The sequence below is a fragment of the Danio rerio genome, chromosome 12 (assembly GCF_049306965.1).
Source record: "Danio rerio strain Tuebingen ecotype United States chromosome 12, GRCz12tu, whole genome shotgun sequence".
In the NCBI taxonomy this organism is placed as follows: domain Eukaryota; kingdom Metazoa; phylum Chordata; class Actinopteri; order Cypriniformes; family Danionidae; genus Danio; species Danio rerio.
Window position 1 is genome coordinate 7,344,350 of NC_133187.1, and position 21,479 is coordinate 7,365,828.

Below are 21,479 nucleotides of genomic sequence, written 5' to 3' on the forward strand. Positions count from 1 at the left end.
TAATTTAAGATAAATTGTCCAAAAAAATTATAAATCTACTTGAATCAGCCTAAACACTTGCTCACTTACTGAATTAATTAAACTAGTTCTTTTTTTTTATATTTTAGAAGTAATCAACTATTTTCTGTTTGACCCCCTCATTAAACACTCATATGAATAAGCATGGGAGATTTGCATATTAAAAAAATAAATAAAAAATCCACACCTAATAATAATAAATATGTCTGTCCACTATTTCCTGACCCCAACCTGAGACTGCACAATAATACGTTGTCTTCAAAGCATCTTTATCATTTGGTTTCTTGATATTTAGGTTCAATCAAATACATTTTCTGAACGAAAGAACGTATGAACAAACAAATAAATAAAAGAACTTCCGAACAAACAGACTTCCGAACAAACTAACAAAATTTCAAACAAACAAACTTCCAAACGAATGAACTTCTGACCAAATAAAGAAATGAATGAACAAACTTCCAAACGAACATTCTTCCGAATAAACTTCTGAATGAACAAACTTCCGAATGAAGGAATGAAATAAACAAATTTCCAAATTAACAAAATAACAAATTAACAAACTTCTGTACGAACAAACTACCGAATAAACAAACTTTCGAACAAACAAACTTCCAAATGAGCAAACTTCCGAATCAACAAACAAACTTTTATACAAACAAAAACATGAATGAATAAATGAAAGAACAAATTTCCAAATGAACGAACAAACAAATAAATAAACTTCCAAACGAACAAACTTCTAACAAATAAAAAGCTTCTAAACAAACAAACTTTCAAACAAACAACCTTATAAACTATCAAACTTCCAAACGAACTTCCAAACAAACTGAACAAATGAATTTCCAAATGAACAAATGAACAAACTTCTGAATGAACAAACCTCCAAACAAATGAACAAACGAAGGAACAAACTTCTGAATGAAGGAACAAATTTCTGAACGAACAAAGGAATAAAGGAACAAACTTCTGAATAAATGAATGAAGAAATAATTTAATTTGCAAATAAAAAAATTAACAAGTGAATGAATTTCAAAACGTACATACTTCTGAACGAATGAACAAAGAACTTCCAAATGAGCAAACTTCTGAACAAATTAACAAACTTCTAAACGAACTAAGGACTTTTGGATGAAGGAACAAACTTCTGAGTAAAGGAATGAATGAAGAAATTAATTTCCAAATGAATGAATAAATGAACGAACTTCCAAATAAACAAACTTCAGAACAAATGAAATTCAGAACAAGCAAACTTCAGAACAAAGGATCAAACATCTGAACGAATGAAGGAACAAACTTCTGAACTAATAAATCCAAAACAATATAATTACCAAATGAACCAACAAATAAAAGAAGCTTCCAAATGATCAAACATTTAAACAAATTAACAAACGTTTGAATGAACAAAATCACAATGGAACACACTTCCGAATAAACGAATGGAACAAACTAATTTCCAAATGAACAAACAAACAAATGAATAAACTTCCAGACTTCTATATACATATGTATTTATATATACATATACACATATACATATATCTCACATTCTCTACTATTTTCAATTTCAACATGCCCGTCTCGAAGTGAATCAATTTATGTCAACATTCTAAATAAGAGACAAAAACTGTTTTGATTGAAAAACTCTAAAAAAACAAACAAACACTAAAATAATTAAGTAAATGTGCAAACAAAACTAAGACAAAAAAAAACATATTTCCAAAATTAGAACTATGTTCAAATGCAAACCCAGGATATAAAGATCATCTTTCAAGACCAAAAAATGCAAAATACATGCCAGTCAAACAACAATCCACAGCCAGGTAAATTCTCAAACTGGAGCTATGATATATATATAAAAAAGCTAACTTAACATAACTCTCAACATAAGACAGAGCTGGGAAAGTAGGCGATAAGAAAGCACTCACAGGATCGGTGAGCTCCAGGATGCTGGCACGGTACGTAAGAGGTTTGCAGTCACGGGTGTTGTCGACCAAACTGCAAGGCAGAAACATCGGGCCCAGGTCGTCCCCATCCAAAACATCTACTGTGAGCGTGGTGGTGGCAGTGAGCCGGTCCTTCGGGTTTGGAGCTCGGTCCTGGGGGAAAAACACAAACTTAGTTTAGCACTGATGCCTGTCCAACTCCAAATCTCCAAAACATACACTTCAGCCAAAAAACCCCTCTCCAGTCAAAGTCAAAATGAGACATTGCACTGACAGCATGAGGATACTGGGAATCGCACTAACTTTTCAAGCCCTTCACTTGAAGTCCTACTTTTTTCTTGTTGTATATCTCATTTCAGTTGTTAAATTGCTTTTAAAAGGCATTTCGCATTGACTTTAAGGTTACCTGGCTTTATAAAAATTTACACACAGACAAGACCAAGATATTGATTAAAGTTGCAGTCGCATTAGCACATGTTCAATTGAATTTTGCAATATTTGGTCCACTATCAGAATTGATTGAAATCCTTTACAATCTTACTTCTAGTCAATAATTAAACCTCATTGGTCTTGTTTTAAGGATTAAACACTATGCAAGATCAGATTGGCTAAGATTTGTATGATTGTTTTAAGATAGTGTACTTATTTTGACTATATAACTTGTTTTAAGTTTGCCCATTCAAAAAAACTCTTTTACAGCGCTTCTTTAATATCAGAAGTGAAAAAAAATCTGCAAATAATAATAAAAAAAACATTACAATCTTACTTCTAGCAAAAAAACATAAAACAAACATATTGACCCTATTTATAGAATTCAATATTATGCAATATCAGATTGTGTAAGATTCTTATAATTGTTTTAAAATATCGTTGTTGATCTTACTCAGTAAAGCTTGAGCAAATTAGATTTCAAAATGCATTTTGCATTGACTTTAAGGTTATCTGGCTTCATAAAAGTTTACACAGACAAGACCAAGATATTGGTTAATGGTGCAGTGTGTAAGTTAAAACACCCAGTGGTTGAAGTAGGTTTTTCAAAACACAGGCAAGCGCAGGTTGCCAAATTAAGAAACATAACAAACTTCTGAATGAATGAACAAACTTCTGAACAAATGAACTTCCAAACAAGCAAACTTTTGAATGAACGAACAAATTTTGAAATTAACAAACAAATAAATGAATGAACTTCTGAACAAATGACCAAACTTCCACACAAATGAGCAAGCTTCTGAACAAACAAACTTTTGAATGAATGAATGAATGAATTAATTAATGAATGAATGAATGAAGGAACAATCAAATTTCCAAATGAACAAACAAATGAACGAACTTCCAAACAAATTAACAAACTTCTGAACAAACAAACTTACGAATGAGCAAACTTATGAACGAACGAACAAACTTCTGAACAAACGAAGGAAAAAACTTCCAAATGAATGAAGGAAGGAGAGAAAGGAACAAACACATTAACAGATTAACAAACAAACAAATGAATGAACATCCAAACGAATGAACAAACTGACAAACAAACTTACGAACAAGCAAACTTACAAGCGAACGAACAAACATCTGAATGAACGAAAGAACAAACTTTCAAATGAATAAATGAATGAAGGAACAAACAAATTTACAGATTAACAAACGAACAAATGAATGAACTTCCAAATGAATAAACAAACTTCCAAACAAACGAACTTCAGAACAAGCAAACTTACAAACAAACAAACTTACGAACAAACTTCTGAAGGAATGAAGGAAAAACTTCCAAATGAATGAATGAATGAAGGAACAAACACATTAACAAATTAAAAAACGAACAAATGAATGAACTTTCAAATGAATGAACAACCTTCCAAACAAACGAACTTCAGAACAACCAAACTTACGAACAAACAAACAAACAAACAAACTTCTGAACGAACGAAGGAACAAACTTCCAAATAAATGAATGAATGAATTAAAGAACAAACTAATTTACAGATTAACAAACAAAAAAATGAACTTCTAAAGGAATGAACAAACTTCCAACAAACGAACTTACGAAAAAGCAAACTTACGAACAAGCTTCTGAACGAATGATGGAACAAACTTCCAAATGAATGAATGAATGAAGGAACAAACACATTTACAGATTAACAAACGAACAAATGAACAAACTTCCAAACGAATTAACAAACTTGCGAACAAATTAACTTACGAACAAGCTAACTTTTTAAACAAACAAACAAACAAACTTCTAAACGAACCAACAAACAAACTTCAAAAAAACTGACTAAATGAGTGAATGAAGGAAAACTCTGAGTCTGTCTCTCATTTCGGGGCTGCTACTGTCCACCGGAGGTCACATTTCGGTCTTGGATGCATACTTTGAGAGCCTTCATGACTGAATGAATTAAATACACAGTGACAAAATTCACGTTTACAAGATATAACACTGATTTAAACATGTAAAGCTTGTAGTTTGCCACTTCCACCTAAATGGATCAACGGTTTTATTCACGTCACCTCAAACTTTAGTTTCTCAAGCAATTTTATTACATTTTTCTGCAAAGTATCTCAAAATAAATGTTTAATTAATTAACATTAACATTTAAACCATATTCCCAATCTTCTGAGAGCTTTTTGAAGAACAGACCATGATGTAAATCTAATGTTTTTTAAATGTCAAATAAATATGAAACGCATGACATAACGTGTGTAAAAAATCACCACGTCTGAATTAAAACCCAAGAGCGACTTCACAATGCATAGCAACTTCATTTTCAGTCTGTTCAAACAAAGTTAATAATGAGTTATTACTTTTTTCTGGACCACTTTCTGACATTTTTTTTGTGAAATTTTCAAACTGCTATGGCTCCTATTGAAATGATTGGGAGGTTTTTTTCCACAGTAAATCGTCGAACTGGAAATCCGACAGCTTCTTAAAACAGCATAAATTTAAAAAAAAATAGATCCTCCAAGTCTTCTGAAGTTCTTCTGAAGTCCCTCAGACAAAGTTCCTACTGAGTGCTACTTTTATGGCGCTTGGAGTTTCACCATCCACTTAGTTGGACTCTCTGTCTAACATCTCGGTTTGTTCCAAATAAAAGAAAGAAAGTCTTCCAGAGCTGGAACAGCATGAGGGTGAGTAAATCTTTCATGCTTTTATACAGTATCTCTTCCTTCCAACTTACATTGGCTTGAATGATGACAAGGTAGCGTGTGATTTCTTCATAATTCAGCCTCTCTCTGAGAACCACAGATCCAGACAGGGTGAGGGGGATGTCGAATGTCCTGTTAGTGGTCTGCAAAGAAGAAAAAAGGTTAGGTCAAAAGGGGTTTTCCTTCTTAAAACACACACACACACATACACATACACACACTCCAAGCCTCATGAGAAATTCATCATCTATCCGCTTCACTAAGGAGAGAATGCTGATGGGACAAAACTACTTGACTTTCAAAACCTTCTCGCCCCTTTTTAGCAACACAGGTGGGGATGTAAAGCATTAAAATGGACATGGAGACAGGATGCTTCCTTGCTCTTTTGATTTAAAAAGTGTTTGATGTGTAAATGACGCCCATCGCATTAATTAGGAAGTGAATGTAATAGTCTCATAAAGGCAGACCTATGACTCAGCATAATGTCAGGATCACATTGCACGTTATTCTGACCGAGAACCACCTCCTTAGGCAGGTTAATCATTCATTCATGCATTTTCCTTTGGCTTAGTCGCTATTTCACAGGTCACCACAGCAGAATGAACCGCCAACTATTTCAGCATATGTTTTATGCAACGGATGCCCTTCCAGCAACAACCCAGTATTCGGAAGCACCCTTACAGACTCATACACACACGCTTGTAAACAACTGACGATTTAGTTTATTCAATTCACCTAGCTGGGACTCGAACCAGTGACCTTCTTGCTATGAGGTGACAGTGTTAACCACGGAGCCACCGTGCCAGGTTAATTATTTATCTTATAATTCCTCAAAAATATCTGCGTACACACAAAACTACTGAAACGGACTAAAACAATGTAGTATACAAAAAACGAAGACAATAGAATAGGCTGTTAAATTGGATTCTTATTGTATAATGTTACTGAAACATGCAGTTTAGAGTGTTCTCACTCCACTCACAGTAATAATGCTGTGCTCATTAGGAAGGAGTACGAGAATGTCACCAATTTGCATTTTGTAATACCACCATATGCATTTTAATGATTTTATTTGCATTTCATGACAAACGCCTTTCTGTGCTATTTTTCATTTGGTGTATTTGCTCCTATTTTATCTGTATTGTTTCATCGTGGTCCATGAGGCTGTGCTAAATACTTCTTGGCAATAATCAACAAAGTTTTCAGGAGGTTTTAGGATTTGTAAGGCTGTGGAGTAAACCTATTGTAAAGCACCTGCCAGAAACTCTGTGTACCCTAAACAGCAAACCTAAACCTCATTGAAAAAATGAATGAAGACTTAAAAGACAGTTCACCTAAATATAAACTTTCTGTCATTATTTACTCACCCTTTACTTGTTTCCGTCCTTAATAGGTTTCTTTTTTCTGTTAAACACTAAAGATATATTTTTGAAAAATGTTAGAACCCTGAAACCATTGACCTCCATAATATTCGTTTTTCCTACTATAGAATTTAGTGGTTACAGGTTTTCAGCTTTCTTCAAATTATCTTATTATTTTGTGCTCATTCATTTTTGGGTGAACTATCCCTTTAATACAACAGTGAAAATAATATGCACAAGCATGTGTAATATTATTTGAAAAATATATAAATATGTCCCAATGAATTTACACTGTAATCCACAGACAAAGCACTGCTAAACATAAGCTATGGCTGGATATCAAACAGTGTAAAACAACAAAAATAAAAAAAAAATACATTTCAATTGTAAAATTTCGTACAATACAATCTTTAGAAACAGCTGTAAGTGGAAAAAAAAAAAACATTAATATAGTAAATTGAATTCTGTCTTATTTTAACAATTATGTAACATTAATATGCTACTTACAAAACTTAGGGGTTTTGTTTAGTGCTATAATTGTGTTTTTGATTATGTATATTGCATTTTTAAATATAAATGTAATAAATTCATCTAACATAACTATCCATATAAAAAAAAATCTATTACATATTATCAATAGTGTGTTTTAGTATCACTTTACAGAAATATATGAATTGAAAAATAAAGAATGGAAGCCCATTTCCGCCAGTTAAGACATGAAAAGTCAAAATCATGACCATGCAAGTTAAAATTACAAACGAAAAGGTTAACATTATGACTTAAAAAGTGGAAATTATGAGACAAAGACTTAAAATTATGACTTACATCTCATAACAAGAAGACACTCTCATAATAATGAATTACCTTCTCATAAAAATATCTCTCATAATGAGACATTTTCTCATAAAAATGACTTTTCTAAAAATGTATCTTATTACAATGATTTATTTTCTCATAATAATGATTTATTTTTATAAAAATGTATCTCATAATAATGATTTGTTTTCTCATACAAATGACTCATAAAAATGAGACACTTTCTCATAAAAATTACGCATAATAATGATTTACTTTCTCATAATAACGATTTACTTTATTATAAAAATGACTCATAATAATGATTTACTTTCTCATAATAACGATTTACTTTGTTATAAAAATGACTCATAATAATGATTTACTTTCTCATAATAATGGGAAATTTTCTCAATAATGTATCTCATAATAATGATTTACTTTCTTATAAAAATGACTCTCTCAATAATGAGATACTTTCTCATGATTATTTACGTTCTCATAACAATGACTTTCTCAAAATAACATGACACTTTCTCATTATTTTGACCTTTCTAAAACTAAAAGTCATAATTTCAACGTTTTATCTAATAATTTTGACTAAAGTCATGACTTAGTCTTTACTTAGGCTTTATAACTCATAAAATTCATGATTGTTATTATTTTTTTTTTTTAGAAAGAAAGAAATAAAGAAAGAAAGAAATACTTCATTTGATTTATGCAATTACATATCAAACTAAAAAAAAAAAAAAATCAACAAAATAATCCCATCCTAAAACAACAAATTGATGAAAATTTTATTATTCTCTTCAAAAGAACAAAGCACATCTTTATAGCACCTTGTATTGGAACATTTCTCAAGATCACTCAATAAACTGTAATAGTTAAAATCTATTTATTTTTATTATCTATTAAAGAAAGAAAGAACGAAAGAAAGAAAGAAAAAAAGAAAGAAAGAAATAGAGAGGGGGGAGGGAGTGAGAGAGAGGAAGGAAGGAAGGAAGGAAAGAAGGAAGGAAGGAAGGAAGGAAAGAAAGAAAGAAAAAGAAAGAAAGAAAGAAAGAAAGAAAGAAAGAGAGAGAGGGAGAGGGGGAGGGAGTGAGAGAGAGGAAGGAAGGAAAGAAAGAAAGAAAGAAAGAAAGAAAGAAAGAAAGACCTACCGGATCTCTAGGGTTGTACTGAATAGTGTATTCAATCTGTCCATTAGGACCATCATCGATGTCAACAGCCCCGTTGTTCCCTGTAAAACCTGAGAAGATGGTGGTTCCGACAGGCGTTAGCTGAAACAGATAAAAACACATTTGAAGAGGCTGAGTATCACTGAAGATCTGTTAAGTGTCATCAACACACTCTCAAATGGCCATCCATCAGACATGTTTCATCCAGCTGACACTGCCATTTCATCATCTTCTGCTTGACTCCTATATTGCTGGTAAGTCTCGAGCATCTTGACTGTTGTGTTAAACAGCTCTCCTCTGAGGAACAGTTTGATAGACATGCTCTTGTAAAGAAAACAGCACTCGTTCTCTTCATTGTTTTCATTCTGTTCATCATGAGGAGGTCCTGCTGTGGTGCGACTCTCAGATATGAAAGGAAACTGAGGAAGTAATTTGACTGAGTTTTGAGATGGCTCATTCATAGAGTTAGTTTGGTTCATTTCTGGATGAATCGGAATTTTTGAACAATTCACGAAGAAATTATTAGTTATAAATTAATACACCTTTATAGTCTGATTAAATGGCTTATATTAGAATGCTGATGTACTTCTGACTAAAACGTAATATTTAGTAGTAGGCGGGACTTTCTTTTTGCATATCATTCCCTTATGACAAACATTAAAGTTTCCATGGCAACACATTAATATAATCACGTGACACAATCAAGGTTAATAATGTATGTGCATATTGTTTTTCTTTTATCATTTTTAGAACAATAAATGTAAAAAGCCCTATACAAATAAACTTGAATTGAATTTTCTGCAAAAATAGACAAACATCCTAATTATATTGTGAAATATCGAATATTCCGATTCTCAAGTATTTTCTCTGGTATTGTATTATTTAAACAGCTAAATAATGATCATATTGTATGATCTACAGTATGATAACAAATGGGCGCATCCTTGTTAGCCCGCGTTTCAGTGGAGAGATTAGAGCTGCTGGATTTACAACATGTTAATTCATCAACCTCTCTCAAAATACATGAGAGTAAGCGACTGTTTCACTGGGAGAGAAAAAAAAAGGGCAGCACGATTTGGAGAAAATAGCTGTGAATCATCTGATCAAATTGTAATTTAGCTACAGGTTTGGTGTGGTTTTAACAGCATCAAAGAAAAAAAATGTACAACAAAGTTGTCAGCCGTCATGACAAATTAAGAAAATAACTACAGCATTTTATATCCAATAAAATTAATTATACACTACCCGACAAAAGTCTTGCCGTCTATCAACAAAAAATAACTTTAGTTATTTTTATATTAATAACTCTAGTTGATCATTTGGTATAAGCAGTGGCTTATACAGTGGATTATATGATAAAATATATTAATGTCCTGATATTTAATTAATTATCCAGGACAGAAAGATCTGACTTTGCTTAGACAAAAGTCTTGTCACTTAACAGAAATAATTTACAGTACAGTAGAAAGTCACAGTGCAGTGGGAAAAAAAATTATATTGTGTTTAATTCCCATGAGCTTGGAGGACTGCATCCATACATCTCTGCAATGACTCAAATAACTTATTAATAAAGTCATCTGGAATGGCAAAGAAAGCAGGACTTTTAGAGTTCATCGGGATTCTTTGGATTCATCTTAAATGGCGCCTCCATCTTACCCCAGACATACTCAATAATGTTCATGTCTGGTGACTGGGCTGGCCAATCCTGGAGCAGCTTGACCTTCTTTGCTTTTAGGAACTTTGATGTGGAGGCTGAAGTATGAGAAGGAGCGCTATCCTGCTGAAGAATTTGCCCTCTCCTGTGGTTTGTAATGTGATGGGGGGCACAAATGTCCTAATACCTCAGGCTGTTGATGTTGCCATCCACTTTGCAGATCCCTCGCATGCCCCCTATACTGAATGTAACCCCAAACCATGATTTTTCTTTCACCAAACTTGACTGAGTTCTGTGAGAATTATGGGTCCATGCGGATTCCAGTAGGTCTTCTGCAGTATTTGTGATGATTGGGATGCAGCTTAACAGATGATTCATCTGAACAATTTCACCTACTTTTCCAAATGATCAACTGGAAGTCAAGTTATTATTTGTTAACATTTGTTATTAAGACTTTTGTCAGGTAATGTATATTTAAAACCTTTACATTTAGATTGTTCAAGATAATGCGCTTAAAAACTGTCAGAACTGGGCCTATATGCTTGTTACAATATTTGATGGCACATAGAAATAATCACAGCTTACGCAATTAGAAAACTACTAATCGTGTGGGCATATCTTTAGACAAACCACATTTGTTATGTTTAGCAGGTGAAATACATCTGAAATACAGGTTATTTGTTTGAAAACACTAATAAATTGTGATTTATGACAAACTCTGCGGACCATTTTCTCTGGCTCAGCCTTAGGAAAAGCAGATTTGAATTTAGCAGCTGATTACATGACTCACTGAACATTGTAATCACACTGGTGTAATTGTACACATCATATGGTTAATGACTCAGATCTGAATCATTTAGGATCTGCTGAGTGTCATCAAAACCCTCTCAAATGGCCAGTTGCATCCATTGGACACAGCCATTTCATCATCTTCTGCTTGATTCTTATATTGCTGGTAAGTTGGCAGACTAGTTTAAGCCTCGAGCATCTTGACTGTTGTGTTAAACAGCTCTCCTCTGAGGACCAGTTTGATAGACATGCTCTTGTAAAAGTCGACAGCGCTCGTTCTCTTCATTGTTTTCATTCTGGCCATCATTATGAGGTCCTGCTGTGGTGCGGCTCTCAGAAGTGAAAGGAAACAGAGGAAGTAATAGGTACGGGTATGTTGTGGAAGCTGGAGGCACCTGGGAACTCAGATGTTAGTTCCTGTGCTGCTACTCAGATGTTCTGACAACATATATTTGAGGGTGGAAAAAAGACAACAGAGAACAGCAAAGAAAGTTAAGATGCTTCAGAGAGCCTTTAAGATGAAAAACGGCCACCATCATGTCTGCTGTCATGAAGAGGTCATGTAAGGCTGCCTGAACATAGTTATTAAACAGCCTGTGATGAAGATTGAGCCTCTAGACGCAATAAACTGAGTGGATCTGACAGTGTCAGATAGACAATGACTGCAGAGTTGTTAGCATATACACAATCAGAAATAAATTTACAAATCCCTTTACTGTGGCAGTTCTTTAAAGATACACTTTTGTATGTAAATACATCTGAAATACATGTTATTTCTATGAAAACCGATGAATTGTGATTTATGACAAGCGCTGCAGACCACTATCTCTGGCTCAGGGACAGCAGATTTGAATTTAGCAGCTGATTATGTGACTCAGTGAACATTCTAATCACCGTGGTGTAATTATACACATTAGATCAGAATCATAAAATATACACTTTTGTCCATATGTTTACCCTAAAGCACAGGGATAGCTCACTCAAAATTTTAAAATTCTCAATATTTACTTACTCTTCATTTATTTCAGAATTTGCTAGTTGCTGGGACCCTTTTTTGTGTTGAACAGAAGAAAACCCACTTGAGGGAGAGTAAGGCTTAATCCCAATTCTACTTGTGTACCCCTACCCCTTCCCCTTGGCCCTTGAAACAAAACAAAGGCAAAAGCTTTAAAACTGACCTCTAAAAAAATGGGACAGCACTATAGCACCAGCACATGTCATCATATGTCATGACAGCCTCTTGCTTCACATGAGATTGACGATCACAAGACCTGTAGTTATTCCAGTTTTGTTATTTTTCGGTATTTATCTTTAGGAAATCACTGAAGACAGCGATATCACGTTATCATAACCATAAAATGTGACAATAAGATCACATAATAAGTACACATTAAAAGAAAACACTTATTTTGGGAATAGTGTCATTTTACAACTCCTCTAGCAATGATATTATGCAGCAATGTTACTTAGCTACCTAGCTGGAGATTATTTCCAGGCGCTGCTTAATATCATAATATGGCAGCAGCGTTTTTTGATTATCATTCCAGAATGAGTGTATAGTTCCTAGTCTTATTAGCCTTAAAAAAAGGCAACTTTTCAATTTCCATCCATTTCCATCTTGGTACATGACGATGTAGCTACAGAATATCAAGCTATAAATAGAAAAAATATCAAAATGCTTTTTGAATTTTTTCAGTGAGATGCTAATGGTCTAATCTGATTCAATGATCTATGCTAAGCTGAGCTAAAATGCACCCACCAAACCAAGAGATCGGCTGAATGGATTCAAAAATGTTAAAACTGAACAGTTTATCTATTAGGGGAGTTGTAAAATGAGTCTATTTCATCCAAAAATGTTCATTATGAATGTTAAACAAAGTAAAATAAGATAAATATTAAACTATTAGTGAATAAAAACGTATGCGCATAACTTAGTAGAATAAACTTTTTATTCAATAAGAAAAGATGCGCATGGGACTATGAAAGAAACACTTTTACTGAACAAATTCCAGTATGCACATTAAAAAAAAGTCATGTGATTTTGTTAAAAGAGATCATGACTAAAATGTGTGTGAGTGGACAAAGCAGCAGGCTGAGCACATTGTAAAACATTTAAAATGTGGTTTTGGTTATTCTAAAATGCCCTAAACATTTCAGTATTAGCGTTATTATTTTATTTATTACCGACAGAATGGTCAAGAGTGTCTGCACTCCGCGTTTGATCCCTTCAAACGCCACCACGCATTCATCATATCTCAGCATACTGCTTTCCGAGCCATAAATCACGTAGATTCCCATACCTCAATAAATTCCATTTTTACTCTTGATATTTGACGCCAGATAATCAGAAAGCAACGATTTTGTTCGAATTGATGGAAATGCTGCTTTATTTGCATATTTTTTATGGATATTCCAGCCTGATCCCATGAGAAAAGGTAGGTATTTTATGTTTTGTCAGTTAAGTAGCTAATTTGAGTTCAGTCCTACGAAAATGTACGATTTTAAAAAGGAGGCGTGGCACCTAACCCCACCCCTAACCCCAACTGTCATTGGGTGATAAGCAAATCGTACTAAATTGTATGAATTAGATCGTACAAATTCATACGAATTAGCCACTAAATCAAAAAGTTACGAATTGCCGTGAGATTGTGTTGGATATTCCAGTTTTGCGCAAAAATTTAATTCGCATCTTTGGATGGAAACATGTCAGCTATAATGGCTAAAATGGCTGACAAATGCCTTCGGCTTGACAATATTCACATTACAGCACGATTTGTTGTAGCTCACTGTTTAAGAGATTCAATCAATTTCAATAAAACCAGTCCAAAAGGACATTAAAGTTACTGACATTGATCAATGGAAAGTTAACCTGAGCTCTTTCTTTCCGCTAGAACTTCACGGCATCTGCAGTCACTCAGTGAACACACACACACACACACACATACACACACACACACACACATACATACAACCCTTTAGCCATTTAGAAGCAATTGCGATTCAATCCACACGTCCATCAAATGCTTGTTCGCCAACATTATTATTTACTTCACCGTCTCTCTTAAACTCGGTGAGCTACTTCAGCACTCGGCGGACTTATATAGTGCACTCTGCAGTGCTTGTTGACTGATGGACTGAGCTGTGTTAGTCCCCTTATCTGTGCGTCAGTCAGACGTTTCAAACTCCGGCTGAAATCGATAGTGGGCAATACAGCCTGCCGTTTTTTTGAGGCCACTCGAGAGGAGGCTGCCTGCCACCGAGGCTGCCTCCTAATGAGGGAAATCTCTACTGACAGCACTCCGGGGAACAACTCTCAATTAGCTGAAAGCCACACACTCTCCATGCAGTCAATTCAATGTGAGAAGATCTCTGGAGGCCGAGGCTCGGTCCTACAGTCCCGCTATGACACCACATGTTGAATGCTTTCGGAGGCTAATCCGAAGAGAAGGAGAAAATAAAAATAGGGCTAATAGATTTCAGCATTTTTAACATGCATCACGAAAACTGCACCACAGACTGTCATTCATAAAGTTTTATGCTTCTTGGTGTGTTTCTTATACACTATGTGGGCTAAGTTAGGCATGTAGCTGGCGAAATGAGGAGCTACTTGTATGTAATGCTTGTAGACAACACAGTGTTTAATTAATTAATTAATAATAATAATAATAATAATAATAATAATAAACAATAATAATAATAATAATAATAACAATAACAACAACAACAACAATAATACTAATAATAATACTACTACTAATAATAATAATAATAATTATTATTATTATTATAATAATAATAATAATAATAATAATTATTATTATTATTATTATTATTATTATTATTATTCATTACATTCAGCACTTTTTTGGACACTCAAAGTGCTTTACACATTGGGGTAAACCTCATCCACCACCAGTGCGCAGCATCCACCTAGATGACATGACGAAAGCCATATTGTGCCAGACCGCACATCACACACCAGCTGATTGCTGGCGAGGAGACACAAAGGAGTGGTGAAGCCAATAATGATATGGGGAGGTTTTGGAGGCCATGATGGACAGAGGCCAGTGGGCAAATTTAGGTAGGATTTCGGGGTTAAACCACTACTCTTTTCGAAGGACATCCTGGGATTTTTTAAGACAATAGAAGCTCGAGACCTCGGTTTAACTTCTCATCCGAAAGAGGCCGCTCACTGAGCAGTATAGAGTCCCCTTCACTATACTGGGGCGTTAGGACCCACAAAGAGCGCAGGTTGAGTGCTCCCTGCTGGCCTTCCTTACACCAGCAACCTAGCTTTGCCATGTGGTTTCCCATCCAGGTACTGACCGGGCGCAGCCCTACTTAGCTTCAGTAGGTCACGATGTGAGAGTTGCAGAGAGCAAGCTGATAGCATTTTTTTTTCTTTAAAAGTCCAGTGAAGTGCTATATGTGCATTTTTATTCAACATTTGATGTAATCTCAACTGAAAAATGAAGAGAGGATAGGACAAAGTAGCTCTTCCCCTTATAAAAAAGTAGCCACTAGAATAGCATTTTGTTTAATCACAGATCTGTCAGTGAGAGTGGTTGAGCTAAAGCACATCACATCAAATGAAAAGCAAATGAGATGGACTTGATTAGTCAAGATGTGATGAGAAACTGAAGTAAGATGTGACTATTCTATTGAGGTGGAGTAATAAACTACAAGCTTTACAACATTCACCGTTACATGTCTCTAACTCAATTCATGGAGGGCTACATCTCTGCAAAGTTTTACTCCAACGCTATTAAACCCAGCTGATCCAAAAAACCGAGGTGCTCAAAAGAGTCTTGAACACCTTCATTAGTTGGATCAGCTGTGTTTGTAAGTTTGTATTTGCATAATAAATGTGCGTGTGTGTATGTGTGTGTGTGATGTGCATATTTATTATGTACATATGAATAAATGTGCATGCACAAATTCGATGTTGTATATATATATATATATATATATATATATATATATATATGTATGTATTCTATGTAATTAAACGTATTGCTAACATTTATAGCAATTTATATTAATACATCAACAAAATACACTACAAATAACTAAATGATTTATTGCAAAATGCCAAAAAATCTAATCTAATCTGCTCTCCAGTGAACAACTGTTATTTAGCTGAAAGGTAATCCAAAGAAAAGGAGAACATAAAATGGCTAATGGATTTCCAGAAATGGAGGCATTTTTAACAGTAAAGAGTCACAGAAGACATTGTATTGTGAACAAAATGGCAACATAGACTGTTATTCTAAATGTGAAACTTCATCACATAAATCTAACGTTTATATGTTTAGCTACTACAATTTGGTATTGCTATTTGTAAGTATTGAGTATTAATCTGCCAGTGTTGAAAATTTAACTGAAGATAATTTTTTTTTATTATTATGTATTTTATGCTATATGTATATTAGGAGTATGACGAGACACTTATTCCACAAGACAAGACAAGATTTATTTCTTTTTTTATATATATAAATGGAAAATAGTCTTTTAGTCAACTGAAAAAAACTTACAAAATGCAAAGCTAATTAGGGGCTTTTTATATAAATTAACTTGTATTGAATGCTATTTTACTTTCATTTTGATAAATTATTTGCTGTAAAAAACATTCAAACACTGCAAAGTATTTTGCTAACACATGCATGAAAAATAGTGTTTATATAATTTAAAACAGTAAAATATTTGCTAATATATGAATGGAAAATATATATTTTTTTATTACAAAAAACAAAATGAAAAATGTAGGGGCTTTTTTTAAATCAACTTGTAAAGCAAGTTATTTCTTTCTTTTGAATATTTAGATATAAAATGTATATTATATAATATTTATAATATTTTTTTAAATATTTAGCTATAAACTCTACTGACTGGCTTCTCCCATGTACAGTTTCACATGAGAAATCAAAATCCTTTCCACAAATTTACTTAAAAAAAATGTATGTGATCACGTTTTTATTTTTATTTTTTTTTTCTGACAGCATAGCCAGAGATCTCATCACACCCCTATATATTTATCATATACATATTTAATCTCTGAAAAAATAAAATCCATAGTAGCCCAATTGCCAGTTTTGTACCATAACTCACATACCCTGATCTGAATCAACCCGAACTCTTCTATTTCAGAACAGATGGATTTTGCCTGCTGTGATTTGGGAAACAAAAAAGAAATGTAGAGTTTACCACAAATAGGTATCAATCAAAATGCCTATTTTGTGCACCCAGGACCACTATGTGATGGGAATTCACAATCCAGCACTAAGCTGCACTGGAAAAACACAGAGAAGCTAAATAAGTCACAAAAGGTGAGTGGCAGATTTACTCAGTGAACTACAGCACTTCTGGGATAATTACACAGCAGTCAAAGACAGAGAAACATTAACGGCTAAATGTTTCAGCTCCAAAGCCCACAAGTGCATTTCATTTAGCGCAAAATAACCCCGTCATGGGTTAACCATCACACTGGCACAATTCACTGATTGATTTTCCAATTACAGCTGGCAAATGTTCAGATTTAACTAAACCAACTCACTTCTGCATACTTATAATGGCGTGAGAATGCAGTAGACTTCAATGTTCTCAAGAAACTACATAACAGAAAAAAAAAGCCACTATTAACATGCAACATTTTTGTTGTTCAATGTGCGCATTGTCTACAAATCATCCGCAATGTCATCAGCACTGTTTTGGAATCATTTTTAGCACTTACCCCCCCAAGTGTGCAGTGACAACCCATCTAAGAGGTCACAAAAGACCCCACAACAACATCCATAGAACTGCAGGCCTCACTGGCCAGTTAAGGTGAGTGTACATGCCTCCACCGTAAGATAGAGTCTGGATAAAAAAATGCTTTGTATGGCAAATGTTTGGTTCAAAGACGAAAACCTGAGCAAAAATAACAAAAAATAACCTTGGCAAAAAAACAGCTGCAAAATCAGTTTGGTTCTGGTTTGTCCAGGTCAGCGTCATCACTATATATGGTCTATAAATGCACAGATAACTGTAAAACAAATGTTATAGTGAGGAAGATGCATAAACCTCATCGACAAAAATACAGTTATAAATAGAGTTTTGTTCAATTATTTTCTGAGACAGATTGTTCTGAAACATGGACAGGGAATCTCCCTTTTCATCACATCCCAAATGTGCCCTATTGGATTAAGCTCTAGTGACTGTGTAGGCCATTTAAGTACAGTGAACTCATTGTCATGTTCAGGAAACCAGACTGAGATGATTTACACTTTATGAAATGGAGTGTTATCCTGCTGGAAGTAGCCATCGGAAGATGCGTACACTGTGGTCATAACAGGATGGACATGGTCAGCAACAATACTCAGGTAGGCTGTGGTGTTGACAAGATGCTTAATAGTACTAATGGGCCCAAAGTGTGCCAAGAAAATATCCCCCACACCATTACACCACCACCACCAGCCTGAACCATTGATACAAGGCAGGATGGATCCATGCTTTCATGTTGTTGATGCCAAATTTTGACCCTATCATCCGAATATTGCAGCAGAAATCAAGACTGATCAGACCAGGCAACGTTTTTTCCAATTTTTTATTGTCCAATTTTGATCAGCCTGCATCTTCAGTTTCCTGTTCTTAGCTGACAGGTTCTTAACACTTTACCAGGTGACCACCAGGTGTGGTCTTCTCCTGCTGTAGCCCATCTGCCTCAAGGTTGGACATGTTGTGCATTTAGAAATGCTCTTCTGCATTCCTCGGTTGTAACGAGTGGTTATTTGAGTTACTGTTGCCTTTCTATCAGCTCAAACTAGTTTGTCCACTCTCCTCTGATCTCATCAACAAGGCAGAACTGCAGTTCACTGCATATTTTCTCTTTTTTTGACCATTCTCTGTGAACCCCAGAGATGGCTGTGTGAGAAAATCCCAGTAGATCAGCAGTTTCTGAAATACTCAGATCAGCCCTTCTGGCAGCAAAAACCATGCCACGTTTAAAGTTACTTAAATCACCTTTCTTCCCCATTCTGATGCTGGTTTGAACTGCAGCAGATCGTCTTGACCATCTCTACATGCCTAAATGCAATGGGTTGCTGCCATGTGATTGGCTGACTAGAACTTTGCGTTCAAAACAGTTAGACAGGTGTACCTAATAAAGTGGCCAGTGAGTGCAGGTTCACCATTATACTGACACAGTCCAATTTCCCAATTGCAGCTGGCAAATGTTGGCAGAAGAAAACGAAAAAGCCAATTTCTAATAACTTAAGCTCCAGAATGCAGGAGACTTCAGTGTTCTGTATAGCACTAATTTATGGAAAAAGCCATTAGAAACACAAAAGAAGCTGCGTTAAATGGAAACTCACCTCATTAACGGCCACATAGTAGCGCGGTTGCTGAAAGCGTGGGGCGTTGTCGTTTCGATCCCGCACGACTATCCGCACCTCGTGTAGGATCACCGTGCCAACAAGCTCATTAGTACACTGAACCTGCACCACAATGGACTGGATGTAGGAGGGAGGCTGGAAGACAGAACGGAGGAGAGACAGATCGAGCAGTTCATTTGCATGGTGTGCATTTCCACAGGCTGATCTAAAAATGACCATTCGCTTGCGCTCCATTATAAAGGCCATTAGGAAGCGCATGCTGAGATCAACAGATTTCCCAGCTTAAAAGAATAACTTTCGTCTTATAGTTATGACTGAACCAAATGAAATTATTTATTACTTTTACTTTTTAGTTTTTATTGATATTTGCAGCTTTAAATCAATAATAATTTCAGCATATCATTCTTGTTGGTTCCACTTTGTTAAGTGGCCTTAACTAATATATATATATATACACTGAAATAAATCACTTGTTACAATGTACTTACAGTGAAAATACATGCTTTTAAAATGTACTTATAATTTTTTAAATAAATGCAATTACATCTGTAAATAATTTCCATTTTTACATGCAGTAGTGCTGTTGCCTAACAGCAAGAAGGTCGCTGGTTCGATCCTTGGCTCAGTTGGCGTTTCTGTGTGGAGTTTGCATGTTCTCCCTGCATTCGCGTGGGTTTCTTCCGGGTTTCATCCACAGTCCAATGACATGCAGTACAGGTGAATTAGGTAGGCTAAATTGTGTTTGTGTGTGTGTGTGTGTGTGTGAATGAGTGTTTGTGGATGTTTCCCAGAGATGGGTTGCGGCCGGAAGGGCATCCGCTGGTTAAAAATGTGCTGGATAAGTTGATGGTTCATTCCGCTGTGGCGACCCCAGATTAATAAAGGGACTAAGCCATCCCTTACAACTTAACCAACCCATACCACAAAAGCAAGAAGGTCGCTGGTTTGATTTGACACGCGAATGAATCAGATTTGATGTGCAAATGAATCGGATTTGATACCTGAATGAATCGGATTTGATGTGCGAATGAAGAGAGTAAACTCAAATGTTCACGTGTCTATTTACATGCGAATAGCACGATTTAATCACGCGTTCCACGTCTGGTGTGAGCAAAGCATAAGTCCTCCTGTATATTTTTCTCTAAGTGACAAGACTTTTGTCTAAGCAAAGTCAGACCTTACTGTCCTAATTAAATAATAAAAAAATCAAGGCATGATCATGTTTTATTTTGGTCAAGTAAGTGTAATCTAGAGGCCTTTGCCTTTCATGTAAGTCACTTCTGATACCAAATGACCAACCAGACGTTATTATTTGTTGTTCCTAAAACTTTTACAGGGGACAAGACTTTAGTCAGGTAGTGAATATACAAACATTAAGACCTTTCTGCATTTTTTAGGCAGTTCACAAATATATATATTTTTTCCTTTTGAAAGGCCATACATTTATTCATTGTGCAATTTAATATTTATTCAACTTTTTACCATTTTATATATTTACAAGCAATTACACACTACATGAATAAAGCATGCTAAGTGTATTTTAACTATTCAGCAAAAAACACTGAAGCAAAAAGATGCCTAAATTACATTTTAAATGTTTAATCTTGAGTGTTAATTGGTCAAAACTCTTACTCGCGTTAAACCAATTACATATAAGCATTCCTAATGTCAGTGTTTAAAGCTGAAGTCTGTAATTTCTGCACCACTAGCATTCAATGGCACTCTCAGACTTGTAAATATCAAAAAGATAATCACATCTCGGTCCAGAACTCGTCCGGTGCTGTTAAGATACAGGCGCTGCTTGACCGGGTCCAGAATGACCCAGTAGTCATTGTTGTCCCGTAAAGATAAAGAGATGGTCCTGTCAGGGTCTTCTGCTCTGCCGTTTATCTGCATGTTCTCCACCAGAAGCGTTCCTGTGATAATAAGAGACAAAACACTTTCATTAATTCACTGCACATTGGTGGCTTTCTCCTAATCGTTCTATCACATTTATAACAAATACTGCAAGCGCTTGTTCCTTCCATATGCATGCAAATACTGTGGCACATATGCAAGTATAATTAGACACTATGAGATTTTACTCAAATGCCTTCGTTCAGGAAGAAACAATAGAGATAATTAGAGACCTGAGATTCATTGCAGAATTGTTCCTTTTTTTTTGTCAGCTTGAAAGACACGACCACAGATGACATTTCTAACACTGAAAAGGGTACACAGCTCAAGAATTT

The 21,479-nt window shown here is 35.0% G+C and overlaps 1 protein-coding gene across 49 annotated transcripts in view; it reads right to left on the minus strand.

The window, feature by feature from the left end:
- pcdh15b (protocadherin-related 15b) overlaps positions 1-21,479 on the minus strand; it is a 506,664-nt gene that overhangs the window by 259,156 nt on the left and 226,029 nt on the right. For all 49 annotated transcript variants that reach the window (XR_012387602.1, XR_012387597.1, XR_012387592.1 and 46 more), the window contains 5 exon segments: positions 21,004-21,164; positions 19,228-19,383; positions 8,419-8,538; positions 5,135-5,245; positions 1,944-2,114 (listed from right to left, as the gene is read on the minus strand). Coding sequence is in view for 22 of the 49 variants with exons in the window: in XM_073917607.1 (XP_073773708.1) it covers positions 1,944-2,114; positions 5,135-5,245; positions 8,419-8,538; positions 19,228-19,383; positions 21,004-21,164 (719 nt within the window). In the remaining 27 variants the exon portion in view is untranslated.